This window comes from Microtus oregoni, unplaced genomic scaffold, assembly GCF_018167655.1.
Source record: "Microtus oregoni isolate MIOR12 unplaced genomic scaffold, Mior012 000105F_ref0000443, whole genome shotgun sequence".
Taxonomy (NCBI): Eukaryota; Metazoa; Chordata; class Mammalia; order Rodentia; family Cricetidae; genus Microtus; species Microtus oregoni.
The window spans coordinates 521,338-548,556 of record NW_024544720.1 but is presented as its reverse complement, the minus strand read 5'-3'; the positions used below and the strand labels follow the sequence as shown (position 1 = coordinate 548,556).

Sequence of the window (27,219 nt, the reverse complement as noted above, 5' to 3'; positions counted from 1 at the left end):
AGAACAGAGTAAGTCCTTATAAGTCTGAAACCTTGGTTTGAAAAAGTCCCATTGTCCACTGGGGAAGAGGAAGGGAGTAGGGGAGAACTAGGGGATTAGGGGAGACAATGGGGTGAATGTGAGCAAAGGTGTCTGCATATATGAAAATGCCACAATGAAGCCCATTATGCTGTGCAATTAATATGCACTATAAAAAGTCCCATTGTTGCTGGTCACAAGAGCCTTCAGTGAGACCCGTATGGGAGAATTGCACCCCAATCTGAGAACCAACTAAGATAAACTGCAGGAGGCACAGCAGGCCCTTCCTTCCTTGGAACGTACACTTTGAGAGGAACGCAGAAAGTCCTGGAAATATCCAGAGTCTGAGGCAGCAATAGTGGAGAACTGGGCCTCTGAGACTTGCTGGGGTTTCTCCCAGGACTACAGAAGGCTAGGACAGGGGAACCTGAACTCTGAGATCCTGAAGACCAGATGGGCTAAGCATGTGCCCATGAGTCAGCATGTCTGAGTGTCAATATCCGCCCCTCTTAGCTGTGTGACCCAGAGAAAGGTACCGAATTTCTCTAAACCACAGGTTCCTCATTTGTGGAAGGGGAATAGATTCTTATTGCTCTCAGCCACAAGGCTGAGGTGCGGCAGAATGAGAGAATTCATCTGAAAAAGCCTTAGCTATATGCTTAGCAAGCACTGGAGAAATATGAGCGATGATTTCATAACTCCTCCTTGTTTCACAGATGACAAAACTTGGCCCTAAGAGTGAAGTGGTGTTTGTAAGGTGGTCTGGTTTGCAGGAGAGCGAGGCCTGCATCTGCACACTCTTTCTCTGTCCTGCTGATAATGAAAAACATTGCTAGTATCAGAAAGCAAAGCCAAATTCTGGGCTCAAATCCCAACTCTTCCACTGTCTGATGCTAAATACAAGAGGAAAACTGTTTTTTTTAAATTCATTAATGTGTTTATTTAGTGTGCTAGGAATTGACTTTATGGCCACACGTATACAAGCATGCTATACAAGGACGCTACCACTGAGCCTTGTACCCTTGCTCGGGGACACCTCCACTGTGTTACAGGGTCTAAGATGAAAGGCCACGTGACTGCACTCGCGAACCTAGCAAATGACATTTCCCTGCTACCCCCTTTCTACATTTTCCTCTTGCCTTCTAAGTCAGGCTCTCAGAACCCTCAAGTGGAAGAAAGCCACAGGCAAGCAAGCCTTCAGCCTTCTACTGGAGTGTCCATGGGCTAACGAGATGGCTCGGTGTGCAACGTCGTTTGCCATGGAGCCTGACATTTTGAGTCGATCCCCAGGTACCCCATGGTGGAAGGAGAGAACCAACTTCCAAAGTTGTCTTCTGACCGCCACGTGCATGTTATGGCGCACATATTTGCTTACATGTCCACACAATAACTAACTTAGAAAATAGGCCGTACTCACGATTTCTCTGTACTGGCCTTTGGTTCAGGGCCTTGGGGGAGTCGACCAAACTCAACAGGTACACGCTCATAGTCCTGGAAAGTACACGGAAGGTGCGTGGATCCTTGAGTGGGGTAGCTGGAGTCTGGAGAGGTTGGAGAAGTAGGGTTGAACCTGAAATGTGGGGAGAGTCCCAGTGGGGATCAGGGAGAAGTTGAGTTGCTTAAGCAGTCTGTCAATGTCTGTGGCTGTCGTGTGACTTCTAACGTGAAGAGTAGAGGATGGCCACAGATACAGACAGCCAGGCCTCTGTTGGTGGTGACATCAATGGGTACTGCAGGTCCCATCCAGCTCAAGGCGAACAAAAACTTCTTCCATAGCTGCTAGTACTCCTGGGTTAGACAGTGCTAGAACTTTGAAGGCAGAGGCTGCCACCCCTCCTGTGTCAGGCCCCCTTCCAGAGCAGCCTATGAAGGATGAAGAGTAACCCTGGTGTGTAGCATCTTGACCCTCACTGGAGTGGGCTCAGAAGGGTCATCTCAGTCTCAGGGCTGCCTGTGGCCTTGGTTGAGCTCATTATGGCTACTATGTCATGGCTCAGTGTCCTCTGTCCCACCCTGCTGTGACCATCAGACTGTTCCATATTGTCTCCGGGGATGAGAGGGTAATTTCTTAGGAAAATGAGTCACTGGAACACAGGGTGGGGCAGGTGGAGGAAGAGAGGATGGTACCGGAGGGCTTGCCAAGAGACAGAGGGTCCAGAAAGCGTGGTGCTGGGAGGAGTCCTCAGAGACGGCAGTGCAGAAAGGATGATGCTAGAAGAAATAGTGGGAAGAGAGAAGATGACGCTGAAGGAGTTGTCCGGAGACAGTGGGTCTAGGGCAGGGCAGGATGCTTCAAGCCCACACCATGTGAAGATTAGTGGAGATTGACAAGGGACTCAGATAAGCTGGACAGAAGGCAAGCTGCTAGGTCTCCCAGCTTCAGATCATGACCTTCTACAGTCTGTTCCCATACCGTTTAGAAGAAAACACGTCTTGTTACTACCCAGCTTAAAACCCTCCAAAGGTTCCTCAGGCACTGTGAATAGAACCCACACGTGTCTTGCTATGATCCATGAGATTTGTCATAATTTATTCTTTCTCACCCTCTTTTCATCCCCTGCATATGTGTGCCTGTTTGGGTACTCACGTGAGGTTAGAGAACAGCCTCGGGTGTTACTCCTTGGGTACTGTCTACCTCATTTTGAGAGACAGTCTCTGATACATTTGGTGCTAGTTGATTGCACGAGCCTGGCAGGTTAGCCAGTCTCACAGATAGGTCCTCACTGGCTCCGCCCCAACATCCTTCAGGTTTTTTTATTTTTTTATTTTATTTTATTTTATTTTGTTGTTGTTCAAATATTACTTTCTCGGTGAACTTTTCCCTGACCACTCAGTTTCCTCTTCCCAGCATTCTGTGTGTTTGTTTTTTTCTGTTTCATCTTCCCCTATGTCTATGTGGCTCCTGTAGGGAACTGATCCGTGATTTGTTTCTGTTTCTTTTTGCTTGTTAAACTCTGCTGAAGGAGGCCCCTGGCCACAAAGAGAACTGGTGTTCCGGTCCACAGTAGCTGTTTCAGTAATTGTGACTTGAGACAGAATAGGAGCAGGTCAGGTTGCTGGCTGTGGAAGTGCGTGATCTCAGGACAGGGTTGTGTCTGGAACTGTTTCCCTTGCAGAACACGCTTGTTGGAACCTAACTTTCTCAACAGTTCTCCAACTCTAGAAACCTCGAGGAGGCAACAATTAAGGATTCAGACTGATGAAGGATGGGGGTACACTTCCCAGAACGTGAGTCAAGAGACAGGTGACAGGGTGCAGAGAAGTGACCGAGAGAGCAGTGGTTAGGCACCGGAACTGGCCAGCGTGGACTCCACCAGCTGTGTAGGGAAAGTAATCAAACGAGAGTTACTCAACCTCTCTGGATTTGCTTTGTATTTTAAGGGGGGGAAAGTTCATCAGGCTTCCTCTTCGGCAGGTTATTGCGGGGATTGAAGGCGATCGTCATGCAGGTAACCCAGAGGTGTGCTGCACAATGCATGCAGGGCTGTGGGGCAACAGAGGAGGAAGTGTTGATGTCAGCGTGGCATCTAGGGGAGGGTGCATGGAACGGAGGGAGGGAGGGAGAGGTTAGAACTGGCACTGGCAAAACGACAGTTGAGTGGAGGCTGGGAGCAAGGAGGTGTTTCCTGGGACTGGGGGCGGAGACCTGGCAGCTATAGGCTCCGCCAGGACTCAAGCTCATTGAACTTCTGCAGGCACCGACAGACTTCAGTACTCCCGCTGTGACCATCACCTGTGGCCCTACCTGCCAGCACTTGCAGCAAGTACCTGCAGCCGGCACCTGCATCGGGCCCCAGCAATGGCGGACCAGGCGCCCTTCGACACGGATATCAACACCCTGACCCGCTTCGTCATGGAGGAGGGCAGAAAGGCTGGGGGCACTGGCGAAATGACCCAGCTGCTGAACTCGCTCTGCACCGCGGTCAAAGCCATCTCTTCCGCGGTGCGCAAGGCGGGCATCGCACAGCTGTGAGTTAGGCCTCTGGAGGCTGTGTCTGGTCTGTTAGAGCTCCTGACTTCTCTGACCCCCTTGCTGATAGTCAGTGTGACTATTTGAAGCCTGAGATTCCTGTCTCTTGCCCTGCTGCACACAAGCCTTCATTCTCCTTCCTCCATGTGATGGAGCAGGCCCCCTAGGAGGGCTGTCTTCCAAGTGCACAAGGTGCTCTAGCCCTCTTCTGGTCTCAACTCTTCCTTGTAGCTCCTTCCAGTCTCATGGTAAAAGTGGGCGACTTACCAGCTGCCCACCTCGACCTCAGACAGAAAGTGCTAGCATGGGCACTTTCCTCTGCTTTCCGTTTAACCCGTTACTCTCTTTGAGCTCCAAGATAAGTTTCTAATCCCATATCATCCTTGACCTAGACTAGTCCCATTAAGAGTACCCGCCACCTGGCAGTCTGGGAAAAAGCAGATGCCCACAGTGCCCTGGGTGCTCCTCTTTCCGGGGCTAGCTGTAGAGGCTCACCTCATGGGACAACAAAACCTATTTACATTGATGCCATGAGCAGATCTTGCCCAATTAGTGAAAAGTTCAAAGACAGGGCAGAAGTAGTAGATTGCTTTCGATGGAGCCAAGGAATCAGTCTCCTTCTTCGGAACCATTTGGGGACCTTGCTATTCAGACCCTCCTTCAGGGTCAGTTGGGGAAGGTCTGAGATTCTGCCTTTCCAAAAAGTTTCCTTGTGGTGGGTGCTTTATTATTAGTATTATTTTATTGTTCTAGAATCTACTATATACAGACCAGACTGACCTTGATCCCACAGTGATCTGCCTACCTCTGCCACCTGAGTGCTGGGATTAAAGGTGTGCATCACCCCACCTGCACGGTGGGTGATTTTAATGCTTTGGTCTATATTTCATATTGTAGGCAGTAGGAACTGAAGGGACATGGAGTCTCAGAGACACCTTCCTATAAACTACACAGCTTTTTCTCTTTTCTCTCTTTTTTTCTTCTTTCTTTTTTTTCTTTGCTCTGGTTTGAGCACATGTTTGGTATTTAGCTGGACCGGATACCACTGAACGGAACCGGACTTTTCAAATTATCTGTATACTTCCTCATGATTTTCTCATGCCTATGAACAATGCAGAAACTATGTGAGGTTTGTAGCTAAGTTGAACATATTATTCTTTGAAAAGCATTTTTAAATTCTCCAACAATGTGACATGGGTTGTTTGTTTCTTTATGCGTTTATTTCTTAGAACCTCTGTTTCTACTGTGTGGCTTGATTGACATAAATCTTAAGAAGGAAACACCTGGTCACATATACTTTTGGGTACTAAGCAGGTCTAGGTCTTGTTAGAGAAACCTAGGAACAGATATGTTAGAGGCGAGGACTCCTTCACTGTTTTGTTTCTGGCCCTAAGGAGTCTTTCAGCAAGCACTCAGATAAAGTCCCACCTCAAATGAAATTTGCAGCACACAGATTTAACTCTCTGAGGATCTGAGGGCTCTGTAAGAGACAGAAGTTGGCATTGTTTATATTATTTTCAAAATAAACCAGTACTGGTCACAATCCCAGAGAGACTTAGAAACCCTGATTCTGCTATGGGATCTCCCAGTTTTTAACTAACCTGAGATAATGGGAGTGGGGTTTGGTAGAAAGTGCTAGTTTTGGCACAGAAGAGAATGTGTATTCATAGTCTAGATGGTCAAGACACCAGTTTTGAAAATACTATTGCAGATTCCTTAAAGAGTTGTACCCATTGACAAAAACACCAAGCCATTCAAAATATACGAAGGAAAAAGAGACCCCCCATGTGCTAAATCCTTGGGGTACCCATTGCTAACTGGTGTCGACTATTTTCTCAGATACTTGTTTGTGCTCAAGTAGATGTCTATATGAACATGCATTTATACATTCCTATGTAGCTGGCCAACGAAATGGGACTGTATTTATCGTGTTTATCTTTACTTAAGTAATGAACATTTTCAACCATCAGGGTGTGACATCCTCAGCCTTCTTTAAAACTGCTGCAAGGTGTTTCACTGAGCAGACACCTCCTGAGTAATAGAGCCATTCTGCATTTTGTGGCATTTAACTCCACTACTCTGGCTGTTACAATGGCAGACTAGGTGTTAATGATGGTTACACGAATAGCTGACGGGAAGAAGCTGAATTCTTGCAGGACAGGAAGCATGTGACTGTTCACAGTGTGGCATGCAGTCAGACCACTAGCAACCGGATAGGATCTCGACAGGCCTCCAAATTATGTTCACTGGGGCTTTGAAGTGTTGAATGAAGAGCCAGTGTGCCTTCAAAGAGCTTATTAGTGAGGCCAATTGGCCTGAGAAGAGCGTGCACCCAGAAGGATGGGACGGTTGCAGTTCCTGCAAGAGCCTCATCAGAACCGGTCTCAAAAGCTCAGCCTGATGTCTCACAGGGAATCAGCGGAGTTATAATTATGGATCATGCTGCTACCCTGTCTCAGTCAACCTTGAGGTCACCATTGTTGTCATCTCCCTTGCTCCTAATGATGCAATATCCTGAGGCAGCATCTCACATAGCCCAGGTCAGGTCGTGAGCAAGGGAAGGCTAGAAGTAGGGAGTTGGAGGAGAAGGCATGGGAAATGGGTGGGGAAGATGGAGTGATCAGAGGTATAGTAGCAGAGAAGGAAGGGGAAGGACCTGGCAAAGGTGAAGAGAGGACTGGATTTGAAAGGCATTGAGAGGTGTTCTCGAAGAACTGGTTCTAGCAAATGGGAGTAGAATCTTGATACCAAACAGGAAAGCAATACAAAACTCCAAAGGGAAATACAAGGAGGCGTTGACTTCTAGAGGCTGGGGAGCAGTGAGTGAATGTGGACTTTGAAAGCCTTGCCTTAGGCTATTGTAGAACATACAGACAGTCTCAGGGCATCCAAGTCACTGAACTCAGCACCTTGGTCCCAAGAATGCCACGACTGGGTTTAGAAGAGTAGGGGCATGACTGAACCAAAAAGCCCATTTCAGAGAGAAAGAGCTGGGCTTAGATTCCTGGGCTGACATTTAATTAACGTGGTGATATGGATGGGTGGTGAAGCATGTGTGAGCCTCAGTTTCCCCTCTTGTCAGATAGGGACAACCACTCTTGAACCTCTGAGTGCTGTGTGAAGATGAAGGAGTTTGTTAGTTACATGTGGATTCATCCCTGCTTTCCTGAAGTAAACTATTTTCTTCTGTAAACTATTTTCTTTGTGCTTTGTCTTCCTTCTGTTTTGCAGCTGCCCACATACATACCAGCTGGAATATATTCCAGGCCACAACATAGGGAATTGTGTGTGTGTGTGTGTGTGTGTGTGTGTGTGTGTATGTGTGTAGGTCAGAGCTAAACCTTTGCTGCTGTTCTCAAAGGGTATCTGCCTTGTTTGTTGAGACGGGGTTTCTCATTTTCCTGCAGTTCACTTGCTGGCTAGAATAGGCAGGCTGGTTGGGGAGCTTCTGCGATCTGCCTTTCTCTGCCTTCGCAGCATTGAAATTACAATCACGTGCTACCATGCTCTGTTTTTAAAACACAGGTTCCAGGGATTGAGTTCAGAAATGATGGTTGCGTGGCAAACACACTAACTGAGGTGTCTCTCCAGCTGTTTCTTTTTCATATATGAGCTCTTTCTTATTTGATGAAGGGAACCAATACAGAGATCCAGTTTTAAGTTTGGCGTGGTGGGCTGGTCACTGCATGCTGACACCTGTCTTTACATTTGCAGAATTCATGGCACAAAACTGCTCAGAACAGTATCAGATTCGCTTTCGGTTCTTGGCTTCTCTGCACCGTATGACTTGTGTCCATTGCAAATCTCATTCCAGGGCACACTCAGAATGGGCCTCATACCCTGACATCTGCCCATCTGCACCCTGCATGAACAAAAGCCAGGGCTGGGTTCTGTGACCCTGAAAAGAGCTGGATTGGCACCTCTTCCATGTATTTCTTAACTAACCCTTGGATTTTCCCCCCTGGGTGAATGGTTGGTCATTTACCAGAGGATCAATCAATAACAGAGTGGAGATGGGGTTTCCTGGGACTTCAATGATAAGACTTAAATCATAGACTTAAGTAATAACCTCCCTCCCCTTGCCCTCGGTTAGATGTTCTGAAAATATTATGGACCTCCAGCATGCTGCCAAAGGGGCTGCTGCTCAGAGCTCTGGTGTCGACACTGGAGGAAGGGAAATAGCCTGTCAGTCAGGAAGTCAAGGATGTCATACAGGGCTTGTTAAACACATAGTGGTTCCTGGTTTCAGTCCTGCTGTTCAAGGCTAAGGCTGGCGCCTCAGTGGAAAGTGTTTATCTAGCATGGAGGTGTGGCGGGGGTGAGGTGATCAGAAGTTCAAGGTCATCATGGTATACATAGGCTACCTGAAAACTCCCCTTCCCCCCAAATGCACCCAGCTTCTGGCTCTGACAGACCTGGGATCCTCTCTGCTGTGGTGGGAGAAGCTGCTTTTTGCAGCAGTTGGTGGAGAGAATATTGCAGGGAGTAAGAGATGAGTGCTCAGCCCCGAACCTAGAAGCTGATTTATTCTCCTACCACCAAGGCTCCTGGAAAATCTCGGGAGAGGAGGCAGGAAGAATGTAAGAGCCGGAGGATGGGGAGGAGTGCTGCGAAGAGCTGTCTTCTAGACAGCTTGGCTATAGTGAACCCACAGCAGCTGTGGTCCCCTGCACAAGACCTACAAAAGCCCAGAGTAGATCTCTGGCCCCGCCCCTCACTGAGGATCTATCAGCAATGGATATTTGCCAGGGGAGACTCATTCTGTTTGGAGAATGTGGGGCTATAGAATTCCCATGATCTAGTGGATGACCCCACACCCATGCTCACATGGGTAGAACACTAACTCGGCTTAGAGGATGTAAAAACAAAGACTTGAAATCAGAAGGAGCGTTTTAAGGGCTGTGGGGAGAGCCAGTAGGTGTTGATATGGTCATCTTTCATTATATTGCATGTATGAGAGTCTCAAAAATAAAGAGAAAAATCAAAAAGCAGAGCTACTGAAGACCTTGCTTCTTCTTCTGTGAACATCTTAAATCTGCCTATAAAACACCAGAGTCTTCATGGCCAAGGAACAGCTCCTGCTGTGCTAGAAACCATATGCAAACTTTGTATAAAATACTAATACTTAATATAAATTTCTGAAGGTTTAAACATATTGAACAAATTAACCCACCCTCTAAGGAATCCCATGTTCTATTAATGAAAATAGTTTATACTTTCAAACTTTTAGTTTGATAGTAAAAGTAAAAGATGAGATATACAAAGTATTTCCTAAGGCCAGTGATAGCCCATGGGCTTCAGAGAGGGAACGCTGTGTCTCTGAAGGCTAAGTCTTGGCTTTTCTAACTCCATCTGCTTGATCTGAAGGATCAGCTAATTTGAAGAGAACTGAAGTGAAATGCCATAGGACCTCAAAGGAGCTAGTTTTTCCCTTCATGCCACATATTGTGATGACAATCCTATGTTGGCCATCTTCTTAGAAGCTGTCTGAGAAGTGGTTTGGAGCTGGTCCCCCACCTACCCAGCGACAAACGGTTTAGAGCTGGTCTCTCCCCACCCAGCACAAATCATTCGCTCAGCGGATGCCTCTGGGAATGTTAAGACCAGTCTTGCCTGTCATTTTACAGACACATCTGTAGACCAGGTGTGTCACACTCCCTGTTTCCGGCTAAGTTTATCAGGAGAGCACAGCCAGGGAGTTTGAATGGGTTGACAAGGATCACATACTTGGTAGGAAGAACATACAGAATTTGAATTCAGGTCTTTGTGCCACAGACTTCTTGCTAAGACCTCACTTTGCATCTCAGCACAGATGGATTAATGTTGACAGAACTTGGGGTAGGATGATAATACTTCTTCTTTTTTTTTTTTTTTTAGATCTGCCTCCATTCCTATTTTTTCTTTTTTTTATTTATTTTTTTATTCTTTAGAAAAGGAGAAAAAAAAACAAAACAAAAAAAAAAACAAGTTTCCACCTCCTCCCAGCCTCCCATTTCCCTCCCCCTCCTCCCACCCTATGCCCCCTCCTTCCAACCTTCTCCCCCCCCCCCCCCACTCCTTTCCCCCCTCCCTCTCCAGTCCAAAGAGCAGTCAGGGTTTTCTGCCCTATGGTAAGACCTAGGACCTCCCCCCTCCGTCCATATCTAGGAAGGTGAACATCCAAACTGGTTAGGCTCCCACAAAGCCATCACATTACGTAGGATCAAACCCCCGTGCCATTGTCCTTTGCGTCTCATCAGCCCTCATTGTTTGCCATGTTCAGAGGGTCCAGTTTTATCCCATGCTTTTTCAGTCACAGTCCAGCTGGTCCTGGTGAGCTCTCAATAGATCAGCTCCACTGTCTCAGTGGGTGGGTGCATCCCTCATGGTCCCGACTTCTTTGTTCATGTTCTCCCTCCTTCTGCTCCTCATTGGGACCTTGGGAGCTCAGTCCAGTGCTCCAGTGTGGGTCTCTGTCTCTATCTCCATCCATCACCAGATGAAGGTTCTATGATGATATGCAAGATAATCGTCAGTATTGCTCTAGGGTAGGGTCATTTCAGGTTCCCTATCCTCAACTGCCCAAGGAACTAACTGGGGACCTCGGCTTGGGCACCTGGGAGACCCTCTAGGGTCAGGTCTCTTGCCAACCTTAAAGTGACTCCCTTAACTAAGAATTGTGGTTCCGTGCTCCCCTGTCCAACCTTCCTTTATCCCAATCCTCCTGTTTTCCCAAGGCCCAACCTCCTTCTCTTCTAACTTTTCTCTCCCCATCTCCCCTTACCCCCATCCCACCCCACCCCCAAGATCCCAATTTTCTCCCCGGCAATTTTGTCTACTTCCCTTAGCCAAGAGGATAACTATATGTTTTTCCTTGGGTTCCCCTTCTTATTTAGCTTCTTTAGATTCACCTATTGTAGACTCCGTGACCCTTATTTATGGCTAGAAACCAATTATGAGTGAGTACATCCCATGTTCATCTTTTTCGGTCTGGGATACCTCACTCACGGTAGTGTTTTCTATTTCCATCCATTTGCATGCAAAATTCGAGAAGTCATTGTTTTTTACCGCTGAGTAGTACTCTAATGTGTAGATATTCCATACTTTCTTCATCCATTCTTCCATTGAAGGGCATCTAGGTTGTTTCCAGGTTCTGGCTATTACAAATAATACTGCTATGAACATAGTTGAACAAATGCTTTTGTCATATGATAGGGCATCTCTTGGGTATATTCCCAAGAGTGGTATTGCTGGGTCCAGGGGTAGGTTGATCCCGAATTTCCTGAGAAACCGAAACACTGTTTGCCTACATACACACAGGCGTTATTTGGAGCTTTTGGCCTTTATCAACTCATTCTCCACCATCTCCACGCACGATGAAGCTGATTGTCTGTACTCCCATGCTATAGAAGAGCCAGAGGCCAGAGGTATGAAGTGACTTGCACAGGGCTGTTAAGTATGTAGTAGAGCTGGGACTGGAATCCTGGTGATTTAGAGTTCTGGCCTGTGGCTTTGACTGTCACCTCCTGTGTTTTTCTGACAAGCTGGTGGGAGGGAAAAGCCACTATCCCTGCCTGCACAAGTTTGTGAAGGAAGTACACCTTGGTTTTTTTTATTTGTTGTGTGTGGGGAGGAGTGCAGTGAGGGATGTCACTGGCTAGAGCAATGGTGTGTGAGGTGGAGAAGGACAGAGGCCTGGCTGTGAGGCAAAGGTCCCCAGCTACAATCCATACATTGCTCTGACCACTGTGGTAGCATCATTGCCCGGCAAATGGAAAGCCATTCTCCTGAGCCCAGTGTCTACCTTCAAGTCACAGTGCTGTGTTTCCTTGGAGTTGACTTAGTACCTGGGCTTGACAGGGAAAGCCCTCACACTCCATGTCCTTGAGAGGTTTCTGGAAAGGACCATCCTTCTAGAAGAGGCAGGCCCACACTGGGGGCAAAGAAGAGCTCTGAAGGAAGATGGAGGAGCAGGGTCACCCAGTGGCCACCACCTCAGTGCAGGGATAGGGCTGGTCTCCATACTGCTCAACCCTGTCGAGTGTTGTCTGGCCCACAGGACTCTCATTAAGGACAGGCCTCTGTGACCCCTGACTTCCTGAATGCTGGCTTCTCTGTGACCCCAGGGTCAAGCCCTCTCAAGCAAGGGCACACTATGGACCTGACTTACCAAGTCACCTCTGCCGATAGCACTGAAAACTTCCATAGCACAGGGAAAGAAGTGTGATGCCAGGCCTCATGGTATTTATGGTTTGGTCAAATGTTGAGAAAAATGCTCAGAATGCTCAGAAAAATCAGCTGAGTGGGCCGGGGCCTCTCGTGACTGCATCTCTTAAATTTCCTGGATCCAAGCATTATGGGAGAAAGACCTCAAAAGTTTTAAAAAAATGTACTCTTTGGATATTTACACAGCAGGAAGCCCCTTTCTTCTGGAGATGCTTATACCTTTGCTTTGCAATCATTGCTGACAGGTTCGGAGGTCTTCTGGGATTTGGGGTGTCTTCTCTTTCTTAAAAAAAAAACACAACAAAAAAAGAAACAACGAAAACAAAGCAAAACAACAGAACACTAAATTCCACGCAGCTGGAAGACAGGCACCGAGTGCTTTCCCGACCATCCAGATGAATTAGCCACCCCGTTACCTGACTTCTGCTCCTCTCTGACTGTTACACTCATTTGGGAACAGCCGTTCTTGCTTGTTTTTCCTCACTAAGCTCCCTGAGGCCAGGAGCCTGTTCAGCACTGCAGCCCCAGCACAGTAGATCCCCAGAGAGTCATTTGTAGATTTGATGAAGGCATGCGTAGGCTTTTCAGTAAACAGGAGTAGGTGGGACCGGGGTCCATTCTCCTCACAAGCTGTGGTTTGCTAAGATCTGCGTTTCAAGGGGTCTTGTGCTGGGAACCCAGTCTCCAGTATGCTCCTGGTGTTGAGAGGTGATGGGGCCCTTTAAGAGGTGGGACCCAGTGGGAGGTGGCATGCTGGCCTCACCCCCCTCTCCTCCCCCTGCTTCTTGTCTCCCCTGTGACCTCTCCTTCATCCAGGTATTGTAGCCAGGGGTGTCATCCTCCAATGAGGTGACCCAGGCTAAAGGCTTGTTGTCAAAGTTGGGGCTATGCTTGTACCTTCTGTCTCCCTCATCGAAGCAGCTCTGTGTTGCTTCAGGTTCTTCATCACAGTTGTGACAAACTAGGAGGCAATGTCTGTCTGCAGGGCCCCAACCCTCTGCCTGGGGCTCTCATTTCCTCTGCCCCACGTCTCAGACTCCCCAGGCTAGTTCCCATCAGTCTGTATTCCCTATTTTCTAGTTAGATGATGACAGTGACCTAGTGGATGATGACATCATCTAGTGACGATGGCAGTGGCTGATGCTAACAAATGAGACAACCAGGCTTTTTGCTTGGTGCCAAGACTGTGCTGAGCTCTTTGTGTGGTTTTTCCAATGGCGGCCCTATGTGGGAGATACCATTCCTTCTGTGCACATGCAAGGCGAGAGGGAGGTTGGAAACCAGGGACTCACAGAGCTGAGGCTGGTCTGCACAGGGGACTGTGCATCCTACATGCCTGGGTCCTCACCTGTCAGTACTGCCCCCCTTCTGAATCAATGGTGGCTATCATGGTGGCAACCTCAAGCGAGAGGGAGGAAAGCTGCCACCATGGTGCTAGGGAAGGAGAAGCTCCCGGGATGGTGATCCTACCGAGTATCGAGATACACTCTTCCACCAGAGTGGACTTCACAGTGAATTTCAGAAAGAGACAGTGTGCAGAAACCCAAAGGCAGGCATAGGCTGCCAGTCTACCTGCTGCTAGGTCTCAGTGAAAAAGGAGTGGCAGGCAGAAGAGAAGAGGTGGAGGGCCGGAGGGCAGGATACTGATCTCCAGGCTAGAAGGGAGTGACCATGACTGTGGCTGACTCGGGCAAATGAGTCAACCAGACCTTTTGCTTGGCCGTTTCTAGACTGGGCTATGCTGTCCTCAGCTGTGCAGAAGCAAGTTAAGTTTCAAGGGAAAACTAAGTTTTCAACAGTTGAAGCAAGGGCCTGGAGCTGTAGCCCAGCTGGTCGAGTACCTGAGTAGCATGCACAAGGCTCTGGTTTGGATCCTTAGCTCCTAAGGTTTGGGTGTGGAGGTGGAAGCAGGAAGATCAGATGTTCAAGGTCATCTTCTGTTCTTAGAGAATTCGCGGCCTGCTGGGCTACTTGAGATCTTGTCTTAAAGAGAAAGGGACAGTTGAAGCAAGCAGTTGCTGAAGCGGTGACAACCAGTTCCCAGGAAATGCCAACGACATCTCAGGGTGTCATTGTGCCACTGTGCCCCTACCCCCTTCCAGCTCCCCGGCTAAACCCTCACATCCACTCCCGCTGTTCTTGGCCTCCTTCCTGTGTCTTTCATCAGCCTGCCTTCCCCTCATCCAAACAAAACCAGGCTTCATTCTGGATGAGCCCCTTGGATTCTGGGAATTCTGCAGTGATTGACTTGGAGGTAGCTCACAAGGAGAGTAGGAGCTCAGGCTTCTCAGCCCCTCCCTTCTGGAGGTCCGACTCTAAACAGAAGCTGAGGATCATAAGAACAGACCTTGCTGGGGGTTAGAGGGAACAGCTCGCTGCCATGCACTCTGCCTGCCTGTGGGTCTGAAGTCCATAGGTGTTGGCAGTCCATCTTTCTCCTCCCCCAAACAGCGTGAGACTCCTTGTCTTTCAGGATGATTTCTGTCACAAGCCAAAGCATCCCCTGGGTTAGCCCATACACCAGGCTCACTCCAACCCGGGCTTTTTGGCTTTTTTTTTTTTTTAACTTCTACATGTGCATTAAACTTCTGCAGGTGGGGATAAACATTGCTTCCCGCACAAAACAGACAGCAAAAAAAAAAAAATCACCCCTTATTATGTATAAAGCACAGACACCGTAAGAAACACACTGTGTGAAAACAGGGCAGTGCTCTGTTCATGGGGGAGGGGAGGATTGTTTTAAAAGGTTTAGGAGGGTCGCGGTAAAGATTGGGAAACATGAATCTGACCAGGGACACATGGGATCTCAGAACTGGAACTGGGTCTTGGGAGCAGTGTCCCTACCCCTTCTGCCAAGCCTTCCAGACAAGGAGACCCCGACATGTCTGTTTTCCTTCTTCCAGATCCACTCACTTAGACTTGCTCTCAGTGGGGGTTCTGGTGGCCTTGGCTTATTTTCTGTGGTTTTCTTCCCTCTAGCTTTGGCATCGCTGGCTCAACCAATGTGACGGGGGATCAGGTGAAGAAACTGGATGTCCTTTCCAATGACCTGGTTATCAATATGCTGAAGTCGTCCTTCACTACCTGTGTTCTTGTGTCTGAAGAGGATAAACATGCTATCATAATAGAGCCCGAGAAGAGGGTGGGTCCGTGTCTGCATGCTGAAGGCTTGCATGTAGCCATTTTCCTCTCGGACTGCGTGCAAGATTCTATCTGCTTCTCCAAGTTAGATTTCTAGGGATTACCCAGGCTCCCTCAGTTTGGTTTTCCTGCCCTCCCAAACCTCTGAACTCTGTCCCAAAGGCTCCATTGATCCTGTTCTTCCCACTTCTCCACGTGTCTCCCCATTCCCGAGTGGTCACTACTGTGTTTAGGTGTCTTCAAAGCCTGGCTTGGGCTAACTGCCTCTTCAATGCGGCCAGTTCCCAGACCTCAGGCACTGGGATTCCCTGGAGGTCGGATTGCTTTGTGCGGGCAGAGAACAAGAGATAGCCTGTGTGACCCAGTGTCTAGCTCCAGTCTGGCATGCTGTAAGGCTCAGTGACAAACAGCTGGGGGAGGGTTGGAGCAACCGCTGGGGAAATGTCCAACATTGTAGAGAGGCTCAGGGATTTGAACACGAGACGTTACAGGAAAGGGTTTATCCAGCTCTTATAAGACACTGGCAGCCAATAACACAAACCCGAGACTAGAAGCAGTTACACTGTCTGTCTTTCCCTGATGAAAGTGTGCTGGGGCCGTGGACGAGTAGCCCTGGGAAAGACAACCAGAAGCTGATTAAATGTTCAGCTGTGTTGACCTTAGTAAGGGGCAGGAACCAGCCAGGAGCCATGCGCTCCGCAGCAATGGGCTCCACAGTGATGCGCTCCACTGCCCTTCTAACACATTGCTGCATGCCACACAAGTCCTGATCTTTCTGGCAGTCTTGGCCACTTCTCCAGCACTCCCACCCCTGCTGGATGGCCATCACAGCGACTGCAGTCTCATTTTCCTGCATCCATGGCCATGAACAGTTAAGGGCAAGCAGTCAAGGATTCCCTTAGATCTGGGGAGGAACAGTAAACACCCACCTCCACATACACACACACACACACACACACACACACACACACACCTAAAGACTCTAACTGGAGATGGAAAATGAGTTGGTAAACTGGCTCCCCTGAAAATTTTCTCCAATTTGTTGTATTTAAAAAAAGAACTTAAGAGTATAAATGTTCAAAGACTGGACTGCCTGCTTGGAGTCACGGATAGAGCTTGGAAGACCCTGTTTGGGGAGCTTGAGAGCTGGGGCTGGCCAGCCCAAGTGTGCACTGATGCTTTGTCCACCACCATCCAGGGCCACTTCTCTCCAGAGTCATATCAGGGGTGTTGTTGAGAAATCTGTGCACCACCTTTCCATGTACTGCCTCCCACGCTGAGTGACAAATGTCTTACAGACTTAAGTGCTAAGGAGCTCGTCCCTTCCCTTGAGGCATTATTTCTGTGCCTTACAAGTAAAGAGAAACAAATGAGTATTTTTTGTTTTTCTTTCTTCCTTCGGCTGCCAGGACACTCTCAAACCAAAATCATGATTCTGCTATATCAGTGATGTAGTAAGTTATGATTTAATTATCTGCATTCTATCCCTTCTATACTTTCTATTTTAAATGTTTTCTCTGCCTGAGATTTGCCTGTCTGTCTATTCTTCCACCTTCTGACAGAATATCACAAACAAATAAGATCATATATCTCACCTTGTCCTTGAGAGTTCATTCAATGTATACTTACCTTGTTTGCATTTTGTTTTCTTTGCCCAGGGCAAATACGTTGTCTGTTTTGATCCTCTTGATGGCTCATCCAACATTGACTGCCTCGTGTCCATCGGAACCATTTTTGGCATTTACAGAAAGGTAAAGTATGGTGTCCAAAGCCCCTGGTTTTGATCAGAAAATGAATGCGGAGCATGGAGCTGTGGGGCTTGAATAGATTCAAGGTCTCATTGCCCTGCCCATTCTGTACAGAAGATCCACAAAACTGCTAAGGACAGTCATAACATGTGGGCGGAAAAAGAGACCACCTCACTCTTTCAGTTGCATCTCTCTCTTACAAAGAAACTGAGATTTAAAATCGACAAAAGACATGCAATGACGACCTCCCCAGACCAGCCCAACCTGCCTTCATCAGTTTCTTCTTTAAGCCATAAGCTTCCTAAAATGATCTTTTCATAAATTAAGAAAACAAAACCAAAAAAATATTTCCCATGAGACAATTCACCTCTCTCTAATCTTCCTCTAGAAATTGGCAGCATCCTTAAAAAAAATATTTGGTCCCCATAACTAAGAATGGAATTTTAAAAGGAATGGTTATTTGCCCTTGTGAGGGAAAGACCTTGGCAATAATCCCACCCATTCCTGCCTGACCTTTTCCTCCACCACCTCAAGTCTCCCAAATTGACAGTGTCCACTGTGTGCTCCCTATGGGGTGACATGGAATGATACAACCCAATGCCTGTCGCATTGGTGGCCTCAGTAGAAGAGAGGCAAGGCTCAGGCAGTGCTGGCTTTGCCCAGTGCCTTGCACTTGGCAGTCCCAGGCAGCTAGACGGCATGCACTGGACTTCTAGGGGAAAGGCGTTCATTGCTCTGAGTATTCGGGAGGAAATGTGATCAAGAAGGGTTGTTATTGGCCAGGCTAGGAACCTCTGGTCCAGAGATTCTCCTGAGTGTGTAAACATCTCAGTGAAGTGGCCAAGCTCCTCATTTTAAGGGCACAGAAGAGAACAAAGGTGTTGGGTGACATAGTTCAGGGAGGGACAGGAAGCTTGGTGCAGGGTATGGCGAATCTATGTGGAAGCCTCCTGGGTGGAGAAGCAGTTTCTGTAAAGGCTTAGGGCAAGGAAGGAGAGGTAGTTAGAGGCCTGTGTCCCATCTTTGTGCCTCTGGCTTCTAGGGAAGAAGGTTATTATTTTAAAATGACCCAAACAAGTAATCTATATGACAATGGTCATTCATTTTCCTTTAGTGACACATTGGCCAAATTTGCCATTTAGAGAAACCAACTAAAAAAAATCTTTTTTCTATTTCTCACCAACCGCTCAGCCTCTGCTGGCCTCCATTCCCTCTCTAGTTCTCTGAGGCCAGCTTTAAAACGTGCCTCTTACACTGGGCTGTGGGGGAGAAACGTCAGCAGCATCTGGCCTGTCCTCTAATGACCCCAGAGAGATGCCACAAACTCTATTTCTGAGAATTTCTTTGATGTGGGAGTAACTGACCACACTGCTCAGGGATAGTGTGTTCCAACTGACTGACGGACGCACAGAGAATCAATTTTCCCCTGAGATGCTCAGCCCTGCAGCCTTGTGCTAATTTGTTTAAATAAAGATGGAAAAAGCAGGTAAAGACACTGGTGCCCGTAATCAGGTTACATTAGCGGAGCTGGCGGGAAGGCGTGCTGTTTTTTGGAAGCGATAATGGAGGCACGAGGGAATATTAAATTAGGAAGATGTGAAGGGGATGTTGATTGGGAAAAAGGATCTTGATGCAGGAAGCTGGGGGTCTTTCAGGAAGGCTGTGGTAGTGATAGGATCAGAACACTACTGTTGTGAGACAGGAGGCAACCTTTGGGATGCTGCGTGCTGTCCCTAGAGGTTCTCAACCTGTGGGTCAAGACCCTTCCGAGAGGCACATATTGGATATCCTGCATAACATATATTTGCGTTAGGATTCCCAACAGTAGAAAAATTACGGTTATGAAGTAACAGTGAAAGTAATTCTACGGTTGGGGGTCCCCACAGCGTGAGGGGCTGTATTAAAGGGTCACAGCATAGGATGGTTGAGGAGCAAGCATTGCGAGATCCCTGCCATGCATCCTCTTGATGTTGAACTGGAAAAAAAGAACCACAAACCAAAATGAAAAGACATGTTTTCTCTTTTGCTTTAGAAAACTACTGATGAGCCTTCCGAGAAGGACGCTCTGCAGCCAGGTCGAGAACTGGTGGCCGCTGGCTATGCGCTCTATGGCAGTGCCACCATGTTGGTCCTCGCCATGGACTGTGGTGTCAACTGTTTCATGCTGGACCCGGTGAGACATCTCTTAGGTTGGGTGCTTAGCTGGTAGCTTTGAGCTTGTATGCAGTTTGTGTGTGTGTGTGTCCCAAATGCATGGTGCCTATGGAGGTCAGAGGAGGGTGTTGGATCCCCTGGAGCTGGAGCCACCAGTGGCTGTGAGCCATCCAGCATGGGTGCTGCAAACCCATCACTGCAAGAGCAGCAGTGCCTAACCATCTTTCCAGCCACCTCCCCCCCACCTTCTACAGACAACAACAAACCACACACACACACACAAGGCATGAAGCACAGCATGGTGCCCTCTGGAAGAGGCAGTTCACTCTTGAGAGGGCTGGGGGAGTGTGTGTGAGGTGTGGCAAACTGCCTTAAATCAGAGCCTGGGCTATCTTTGACCCTTAGCGCCACTGCACTTTCACCTCCCCGGGAGCACGGGCACTTAATAAAAAAACTAAGGCCAGAGCGGAGGGTGACAACAGAAGTCTAAAGTCTCTGCTTGAGGCCCCAGGGTAAATAGGGCAAGCCCAGAGCGAAGTTTAATCTGAGAGAAGGGTGCAGCTTCTGAGAGCACTGGCGTTTGCCGAGTCAGCCATCCGGATTTCCCAGTCGACCTGCCCGGCTCCTGGCGCCCTCTCTGCTGCTTTGGAGTTGGCAGACCCAAAGGGAAAAATACTCTGTCTCTTGATCGTGGACAGGCTAGTGGAAGGGTGGGTTTCTGGGTACCGGGGAGCCTCCCTCCCTCCTCAGATACAGTCGTTTGCTGCATCAGCGCGGCCGCTGGAATGTTCCCTTGCCGACTGCCAGGGCTCCTTTTCATTGAACACTTCTGCTTGCTTTCTTTGGCCTGATGGAGGCGAGGTTACTCCAGGGAGATACCAAGTGCCTCCTTCTTCCTTTCATCTCCCTTCTAGGGCACATTGATGGCCGAGGTCATTGCTAGGATAGCTACCCGTGGGTTTCCAGCAGGCTTCAGCTTTCAATGAGCTTTTACAGCTCCTGTCTCAAATGTGGGAGACTCTTCTTTACCCACTAGGGGCTAAGGCTGGGTACAAGATGGTTGCTTGGGGAGCTGGGCCGCCTGAGCTCGGCAGGCAGCTCTGGCTCCTCGCTGTGAGAGTTTCTTTTCTAGACATTTTAGGCGGAGATATTTATTTTGCTTTTCTGGCTCCACAAAAATATTCCTATAAACTGATTGCCCAAATTTTTGGAAATAAGAACCGAAAAGCACAAACGTAAAAAAGAAGAGATCCCTTGCAGCGATGAAGTGTGACTGTGGCTAATCCCTCCCCTCCCCACTCCCTCCTCCCCTCAACATTTCCTCCGTGAGCTCAGGAGTGGGTCTTATTCTCACAGTTACTGTTTTCTGTCTCACACACTTCCTCCCTCCCTGCGTCTGAATGGGTTTTCCTTTTTCATTCTTTGACAATTTCATATTTTCTCTCCTCATTCCCTCCCATTGAAACCTTTCTTCCTCTCCGATTTTCTTCCCTCCTCCCCTCCCTGAGAACCACTGAGTTTAAATAGGGAGGCTTGTATGGGCACGGACAAGGGCTATTTATAGGGGCATGAGCAACTTATCAATGACCACAACTGTGGGGGAAAGGCCGCCTTCTTCCTAGGAACCACCAATGACAACAGTCCTTCAGGGAGGGCGGGGCCTGATAAGCCCCTCCCTTAAACTCCCAATCCCCTTGCCTCAGCCTCTCTAGTATTGGGGTTTGAGCTGTGCCCTCCCAGGTCTGACCTTGTAAACTTTCTTGCTTGCTTTGTGGAAATCATTTGCATCCATAAACCCTGGCACTCTTCTACTCCCTCCGTCCCCTCACCACTGGAGCCTTTGGCTGCAGACACTGCTCCTGGGATGGGGTGTGGTCTCAGGCCAGGCTTTGTTCATGCCCCGGGGGAGCTTGCTGGTCATTTGTCTACCTTTCTCCCTCGTTTCAAAGGCCATTGGAGAATTCATTCTGGTGGACAAGAATGTGAAGATCAAGAAGAAAGGTAATATCTACAGCCTTAACGAGGGCTATGCCAAGGACTTTGACCCTGCCATCGCTGAGTACGTCCAAAGGAAAAAGTTCCCTCCAGTGAGTGAGTAGGCACGTGGGATTGCTGTGGCGTTGAGCTGGGGGAGGAGAGCCCTTGAGAGGGAAAGGGACACTTGGTCTTGAGAAGGGCCTGGACTTCGTCTGGTACTCTTGCTTTATGAGTAAATCTACTGATGGGAATTATCCTGGAGATGAAAGGAGAGAGAGGTGGAAACCATTGAACCTAGGTGCTGGGGCCAGAGTGTTTGCTCGGAGACACTGAAATCTGAGTATTATTTCCTTTTTATTTCCAAGCTTGCTCTGGACAATAAAGTACACCAGATGAGCTCCTTTACAACAATAAAACATTTGTATTCTGGTGCCCTTGGTCCCCAAGCACCTCCCACATGAGGTCTGCACCTTCAGGCCTATGTCCCTGATGGATCTTGGTCTGTTGTACCAGGAAGGCCAGCATCAGGCAGAGGAGATGATTCAACGGGTAAATTTCTTGCTTCACAAGCATGGGGTCTGGAGATTGGTCTTCCAGGTCCAGCTTACAGGAGCCCTTCCTGTAACACCAGGGTAGTGGGGGCAGAGAAGGAAGCTTCTGAGGACGGCCAAATCAGACAGCTCTGGGGTTCATGGGAAAGATGGGACCTTAATACATAAGGTGGAGAGTGATGGAGGAAAACACCAGACAGCAGCCTCTAGCTCCCTCATGTATGCTCCTATATGTGTATTCCCACAAACCCATGCACATGAGAACATGTACACACCTTTCTGCACGCCACCAAACACACACACACACACATGGTGGACAGTGACTGCTTTGGTGCCTCACTACAGAGGTTGCTAGTTAGTGAATATGAAGAAGAGAAATGGCTGATTGTTGAGGAGCTCTCTACGGGTGTTGGATTTTGCCTTACCATTGCTGCCCTTTTCTGAGGATGAAGCCCATATGTTAGCATGGCATCTCGGGGCCTCAAAGCTGGCCCCAGGCTTTCTCTCTAGCATGGTTCTCTCTCCTCTCCCAGGCACACTCCCTGTTCACATGCATGCCAGCAAGCCCTGTGACAATAGCACTTTTACGTCCATGCTGTCAAACCTTTGCTTGTACCAAGTCCTGTCCCACAAAACATGCCCAGTTCTTTAGCTTGACAAGGTCTTTGTCAACCTTCAAGTTAAATTTTTTGTATTGTCTGGAACCAACCACACTTCCTTGGGGCTAGTCTGGAATGCGAACTGTCAGGAGATATTCAGGAACTAAGTCCCCATTATTCCCTTCTTCTTCTATGGAATGAGATTGTCTTAAGCTTTACCAATACTATAAGGAGATACCATGACCGTGGCAACTCCTATAAAGAAAATATTTAATCGAGGCAGCTTGATTACAGTTCAGAGGTTCAGTCCATCATGCTGGAGAGTGTGCAGCCAGTGACACATTTCCAACAGAAGGTGTGGCCCAGATTAAAGGGGTGCCCTCCAGCCTCAAGATCTGGATTGAAACTGTGTGTCACCCAGCCTCCTCCCAACAAGGCCACACCTCCTAATAGTGCCACTCCCTATGAGTTTATAGGGGCCAAATACATTCAAACAACCACAGGCATTTTCATCTCATGTCCTGCTCAGCTCCAAGTGGGTGTTTTGTAAGACACTTGGGAAGTGACTGTGGAATGGGATAAGCATCAGAGACATGAAGGGGGCACCCTCTGTCTTCCATGGCTCTAATTCTTTGCTGCTCTTAACCTTATAGGATAATTCAGCTCCCTACGGTGCCCGGTATGTGGGGTCCATGGTAGCTGATGTTCACCGCACTCTGGTGTATGGAGGGATCTTTTTATACCCTGCCAACAAGAAGAGCCCCAATGGAAAAGTACGTACATGCCCAAGGAAGAGAGCAACAAGCAGCAGGTTTTGTTTCCAGCCTGGGGATTTGACGGCATTAGGTTGAAGGTCACGGAGCTGATGAAGTCCCCTGTGGTTGCTTAAATGTCTGTGACAGACTCTGGACTTGAGGCCAGGCCCAGACTGGATCAATGAAATGTGAAAATGTCTCACGAGGGCCTTCCCAAAGCTGTAGCAAAAGAGAATCAATGGAACTCCAGCAGGGGACTAAAAGCGCTCAGAGCTTCCAGGGGGTATGGGCTTGGCTTGCACAGAATGGGTTCCATTCATAGAGGGAAATGGAATAGTCCTGTCTCATTACCAAGACAGCAAATCAAATATGCTTTGCAGAGAGGGGTCTGCTTTGATGACTCCCAAGGGGCATAACATAGAAGGCGCTAATGAGCTTGGCATTTGCTACTTAGAAAGTGATGTTGTTTGATGAGGGACAAGGCTGTGGGGAAACCAGGGCCCCCAGGGGAATTCTTCCCACTGACTCTATTGGCCTTGTTATGGCCAGCTCTCTAGTAAGTCACAGGGCTGGTGTGCCTTCTAATGCTGGCTTTGCTTCTTCATACAAGGTGACAAAATGCTTCCTTTTCAGATATTCTGTCCTCTCCCCCAGCTCTCGTTTTCTTGTAACAGTCTCACATGCGGGGAGGCTGTGTGAACTCCTGATCCTCCTCTGTCCACCTTCTAAAGACTGGGTGGTGTGAATCACCGTGCAGGGTTTTACACAGTACTAAGGATCAAATCCAGGGCTTTGTGTATGTTACACAAGCGCTCTTAGCAACTGAGCTACATCCCCGGCACCTCTTAATATACGAAAGAAGAAGCAGGAGGAGCAGTGCCCTTAGGATGTCAGGAACAGAGATGGCGGGTCTGGTGGGTCTGCTCATGGCTCAGGGTGTCTGCTTCACTGAAAGCAGTTTTCTGTGTTCTTAGCACACCTGCTTTGCTCTGACAGCCTGGAAGTATCCAGTCAGCTTGCTTCATCACGCTTTCCTCAAGTGATCTACTTTCTTTTTCTTTGCCAGAAATGTGGAGGTGCCTCCCCGTTTTCAAGTCTGGCCCTGATTCCCATATGGAAACAGAGGCAGAAAATACTAGCACAGTCTGTCTGCTCCACAGGCCAACTGCAAGAAAATGTGCCCAATAAAAAAAATTAATATTCAAAAGCAAATACCAAGATATACGGCAGACAAAGTCCCAAGCCTGGAGCATTAAGTGGCTTGAAAGAGCAATGCTCAGGGCTGCAGACAATAGTACACTGTTTGAAGGAGCCAGTCTGCCTTCCAGATGTCTGCAGTCAGACACCACTGTGGATTTAAAAAAAAAAAAAAAACGCCTTAAGAACAGACAGCGCTCCATCCAACACACACGGAATCACTCATTAAGTCCAGTCTCTGGCTGTAAAGAGTACTGCCAAAATGTCACTCTGTCCCAGATCCAGGTGGTCTGCCTCATGTTTGCATCAGGTGGTTGACTAGCTCTGGCTCCATGAATGGTTTGATTCAACCAAATCGTTAATGGTTCTGTCTCAGATGCATTGTGGGGCATGAGAGAACTTTCCTAACTTAGAAGGAGAGAGGGAGAGACAGGGGAGGGACCGAGGGAAGAAGAAAAGGAGAGAGAGAGAGAGAGAGAGAGAGAGAGAGAGAGAGACTCCGTTACCATGGAAACTCCCACCAACTCTGCAGAGCTTTACAATAGAACATCCCCCCCCCCCGAGATGGTAACACCTTCTGGCTGAAGACCTTGGTCTCTGGTCTTGTCTTCCAGCTGAGACTGCTGTATGAGTGTAACCCTATGGCTTTCGTAATGGAGAAGGCTGGAGGAATCGCCACCACGGGGAAGGAAGCTGTATTAGATATCATTCCCACTGATATCCACCAGAGGGCACCAGTCATCATGGGGTCCCCTGAAGACGTACAGGAGTTCCTGGAGATCTACAAGAAGCATGCAACCAAATGAAGGCTGACCTCGCCCTTGACCCAAAGCAGAGCCTTTTATCTGGACCTCAGGCAGCACTACCCCATTCTGACTGTGTAACAACAGACCTAGTGGTGTGGGTAGTTTCACAGTTCAGTGCTTTGCAATGCAGCTGCATGCTATAATGCCATTATAGCAGGTGATATGTATTTTGAGCAGGTGAAGGAGAAATAAACACATTCTTCCTTTATAATTTTTTTGTGCTTTGTATCAACAGAATATTAGGCAAATCATTTAATCTCCACCACAGCTGCACGAGCATAATGCTATGCTGGGTTCATTTTTATCCATGACGGAATGGAGGACTGAGGGTTAATGAAACCAGCTGAAGATCTCTAGCCTATGAGTGATAGATAGGGCTGGGGGATGAACGATGCATCCTGGTCACTAAACTGAGTTAACATCATTTCTTATATGCGCAGTCCTGTTCTGTTCTGGCTGTTTTTGCCATCCTAGAAATTAGTGAGTGTCTAGCTTCTCCACCTCCTGCAGGTGTCTATAATCACCCAAGACAAAAATGGCAGTCTATGTTACTATTCAATGGTGCTTTTTATGCAAGAGTGGCTTTTACAACAAGACCGTCTAATCTCTAGGGAGGGTCTAGTTGTCATAATGGAAATGATTGACCATAAGAACTAAATTTAAGGAAACAGACTGTGTGTCAAGCAGATATTTTTGCATCAGGAGCTTTCCTGAGAGGACCTGTCATAGCTGGTCCTGTGCAGATGGAGTGCAGTGAGAAATACACCTGCTTGGCACACAGTCTATTTTGCACATGGTTCATTCCTTTCTGGATCAGAAGTTCAAGATTGTGGAAAGTTATAGCAGGTGTTAGGAATATTCTACCCTGTGTGAGCTGTCTGTGTGTGCGTGTGTGTGTGTGTGTGTGTGTGTGTAAAATGTGCTTTTTCACTTGTGAATGCTACACCAATTCCATATTCTTCCAATAGAACTGTTGTTTCAATCATAAGTCTTGGATATGCTTTTGTTTGCTGACCTAATTGCCTGGTATCTTTTGATTGAGATGCGGGTTTATTTAATGGAATGCTTTTCAAGAATTTGTATCCTGAGTACATCCAAATTTTTCTCTGTTTTTAGCCCTGAGCCAAGAACAGATCCAGAACAATAGCACAAACGCCAGTTCTCTTCTGATCATCTTTTGATTGAGCCCTGGAGGTTTTAGATGCTGTCTTTGGATAGATGAGTTGCTGGGACTCACTCACAGTCACATGAAAATGAATGAGATTTAGTTTCTACAGCGTGGGCTTGCCCTGAAGTGAAGGGTCCTGCTACTTTCAAACACACGGCATCTCCTCTGCAAGAACCCTTGAAACCTCCCCTTGCACAGTAGGCTGCCAGGTCTCTCTGCCTACTTCTTTAGTACTAGCAGAAGCAGGAAGTATCATGAGATTCCATTTCCCATCCACTGGTCTTGGTTTGTTCTTAGAGTTTTCATAGCTATGCCTCTCACCTTCCACACAGAAGACCAGCAGAGGGTGCATTCACTGTGCTTGCGAGAGGGAATCCTTCAGATGTGACTGGAAGCCGTTCCTGCTTTGACTTTGTCAACAAGGGCAGTTTACACACAAGGCATAGCACTGGTCATTGGATGAAATAGGTCAGGCAGGGCAGAGACGGAAGGTCCACTTCAGCACTATTCATTCCCGAAACCTTCGGAGTAAGTGCAGCCCAGTCCTCAGCCTCAGATGTGAGAATCATTTCAAGATGCCTGTAGTTGGTTCAACGGTTCCTTCTCAGAGGACATGCTCACATGCAAATCTTGGTGACCGGCCCATGCGACGTTATGTGAATAAAGGGTCCCTGCAGATGTGATAAAGCTGAAGATTTTGAGATGAGATCATCTTAGACCCCATGGGTAGGCCCTAAATAGAGCCGGTGTCTTTATAAGATCACACAGGAGAAGGCCACTGTGCTAGTCAATTCTCTAAAGGAGCAAAACGGAGACTGGATGCATGTGTGGGCATGGTGCACACACACACACACACACACACACACACACACACGTGGATTTACAGGAGGGGCTTACAGGCTGTGGTCCGAGTATCTCACTAATGGCTGT

General features: G+C 48.0%; 1 protein-coding gene across 1 annotated transcript; it reads left to right on the top strand.

The window, feature by feature from the left end:
- The first annotated feature begins 3,713 nt into the window (after nt 1–3,713).
- LOC121443370 (fructose-1,6-bisphosphatase 1) lies at nt 3,714–25,329 on the top strand. Its single transcript, XM_041645114.1, has 7 exons — nt 3,714–3,987; nt 15,173–15,335; nt 16,993–17,085; nt 19,115–19,255; nt 21,186–21,323; nt 23,017–23,136; nt 24,930–25,329. The coding sequence occupies exons 1-7, from the start codon at nt 3,818–3,820 to the stop codon at nt 25,119–25,121; spliced, it is 1,017 nt and encodes a 338-aa protein (XP_041501048.1). The 5' UTR covers nt 3,714–3,817; the 3' UTR covers nt 25,122–25,329.
- The last annotated feature ends 1,890 nt before the right edge of the window (nt 25,330–27,219 follow it).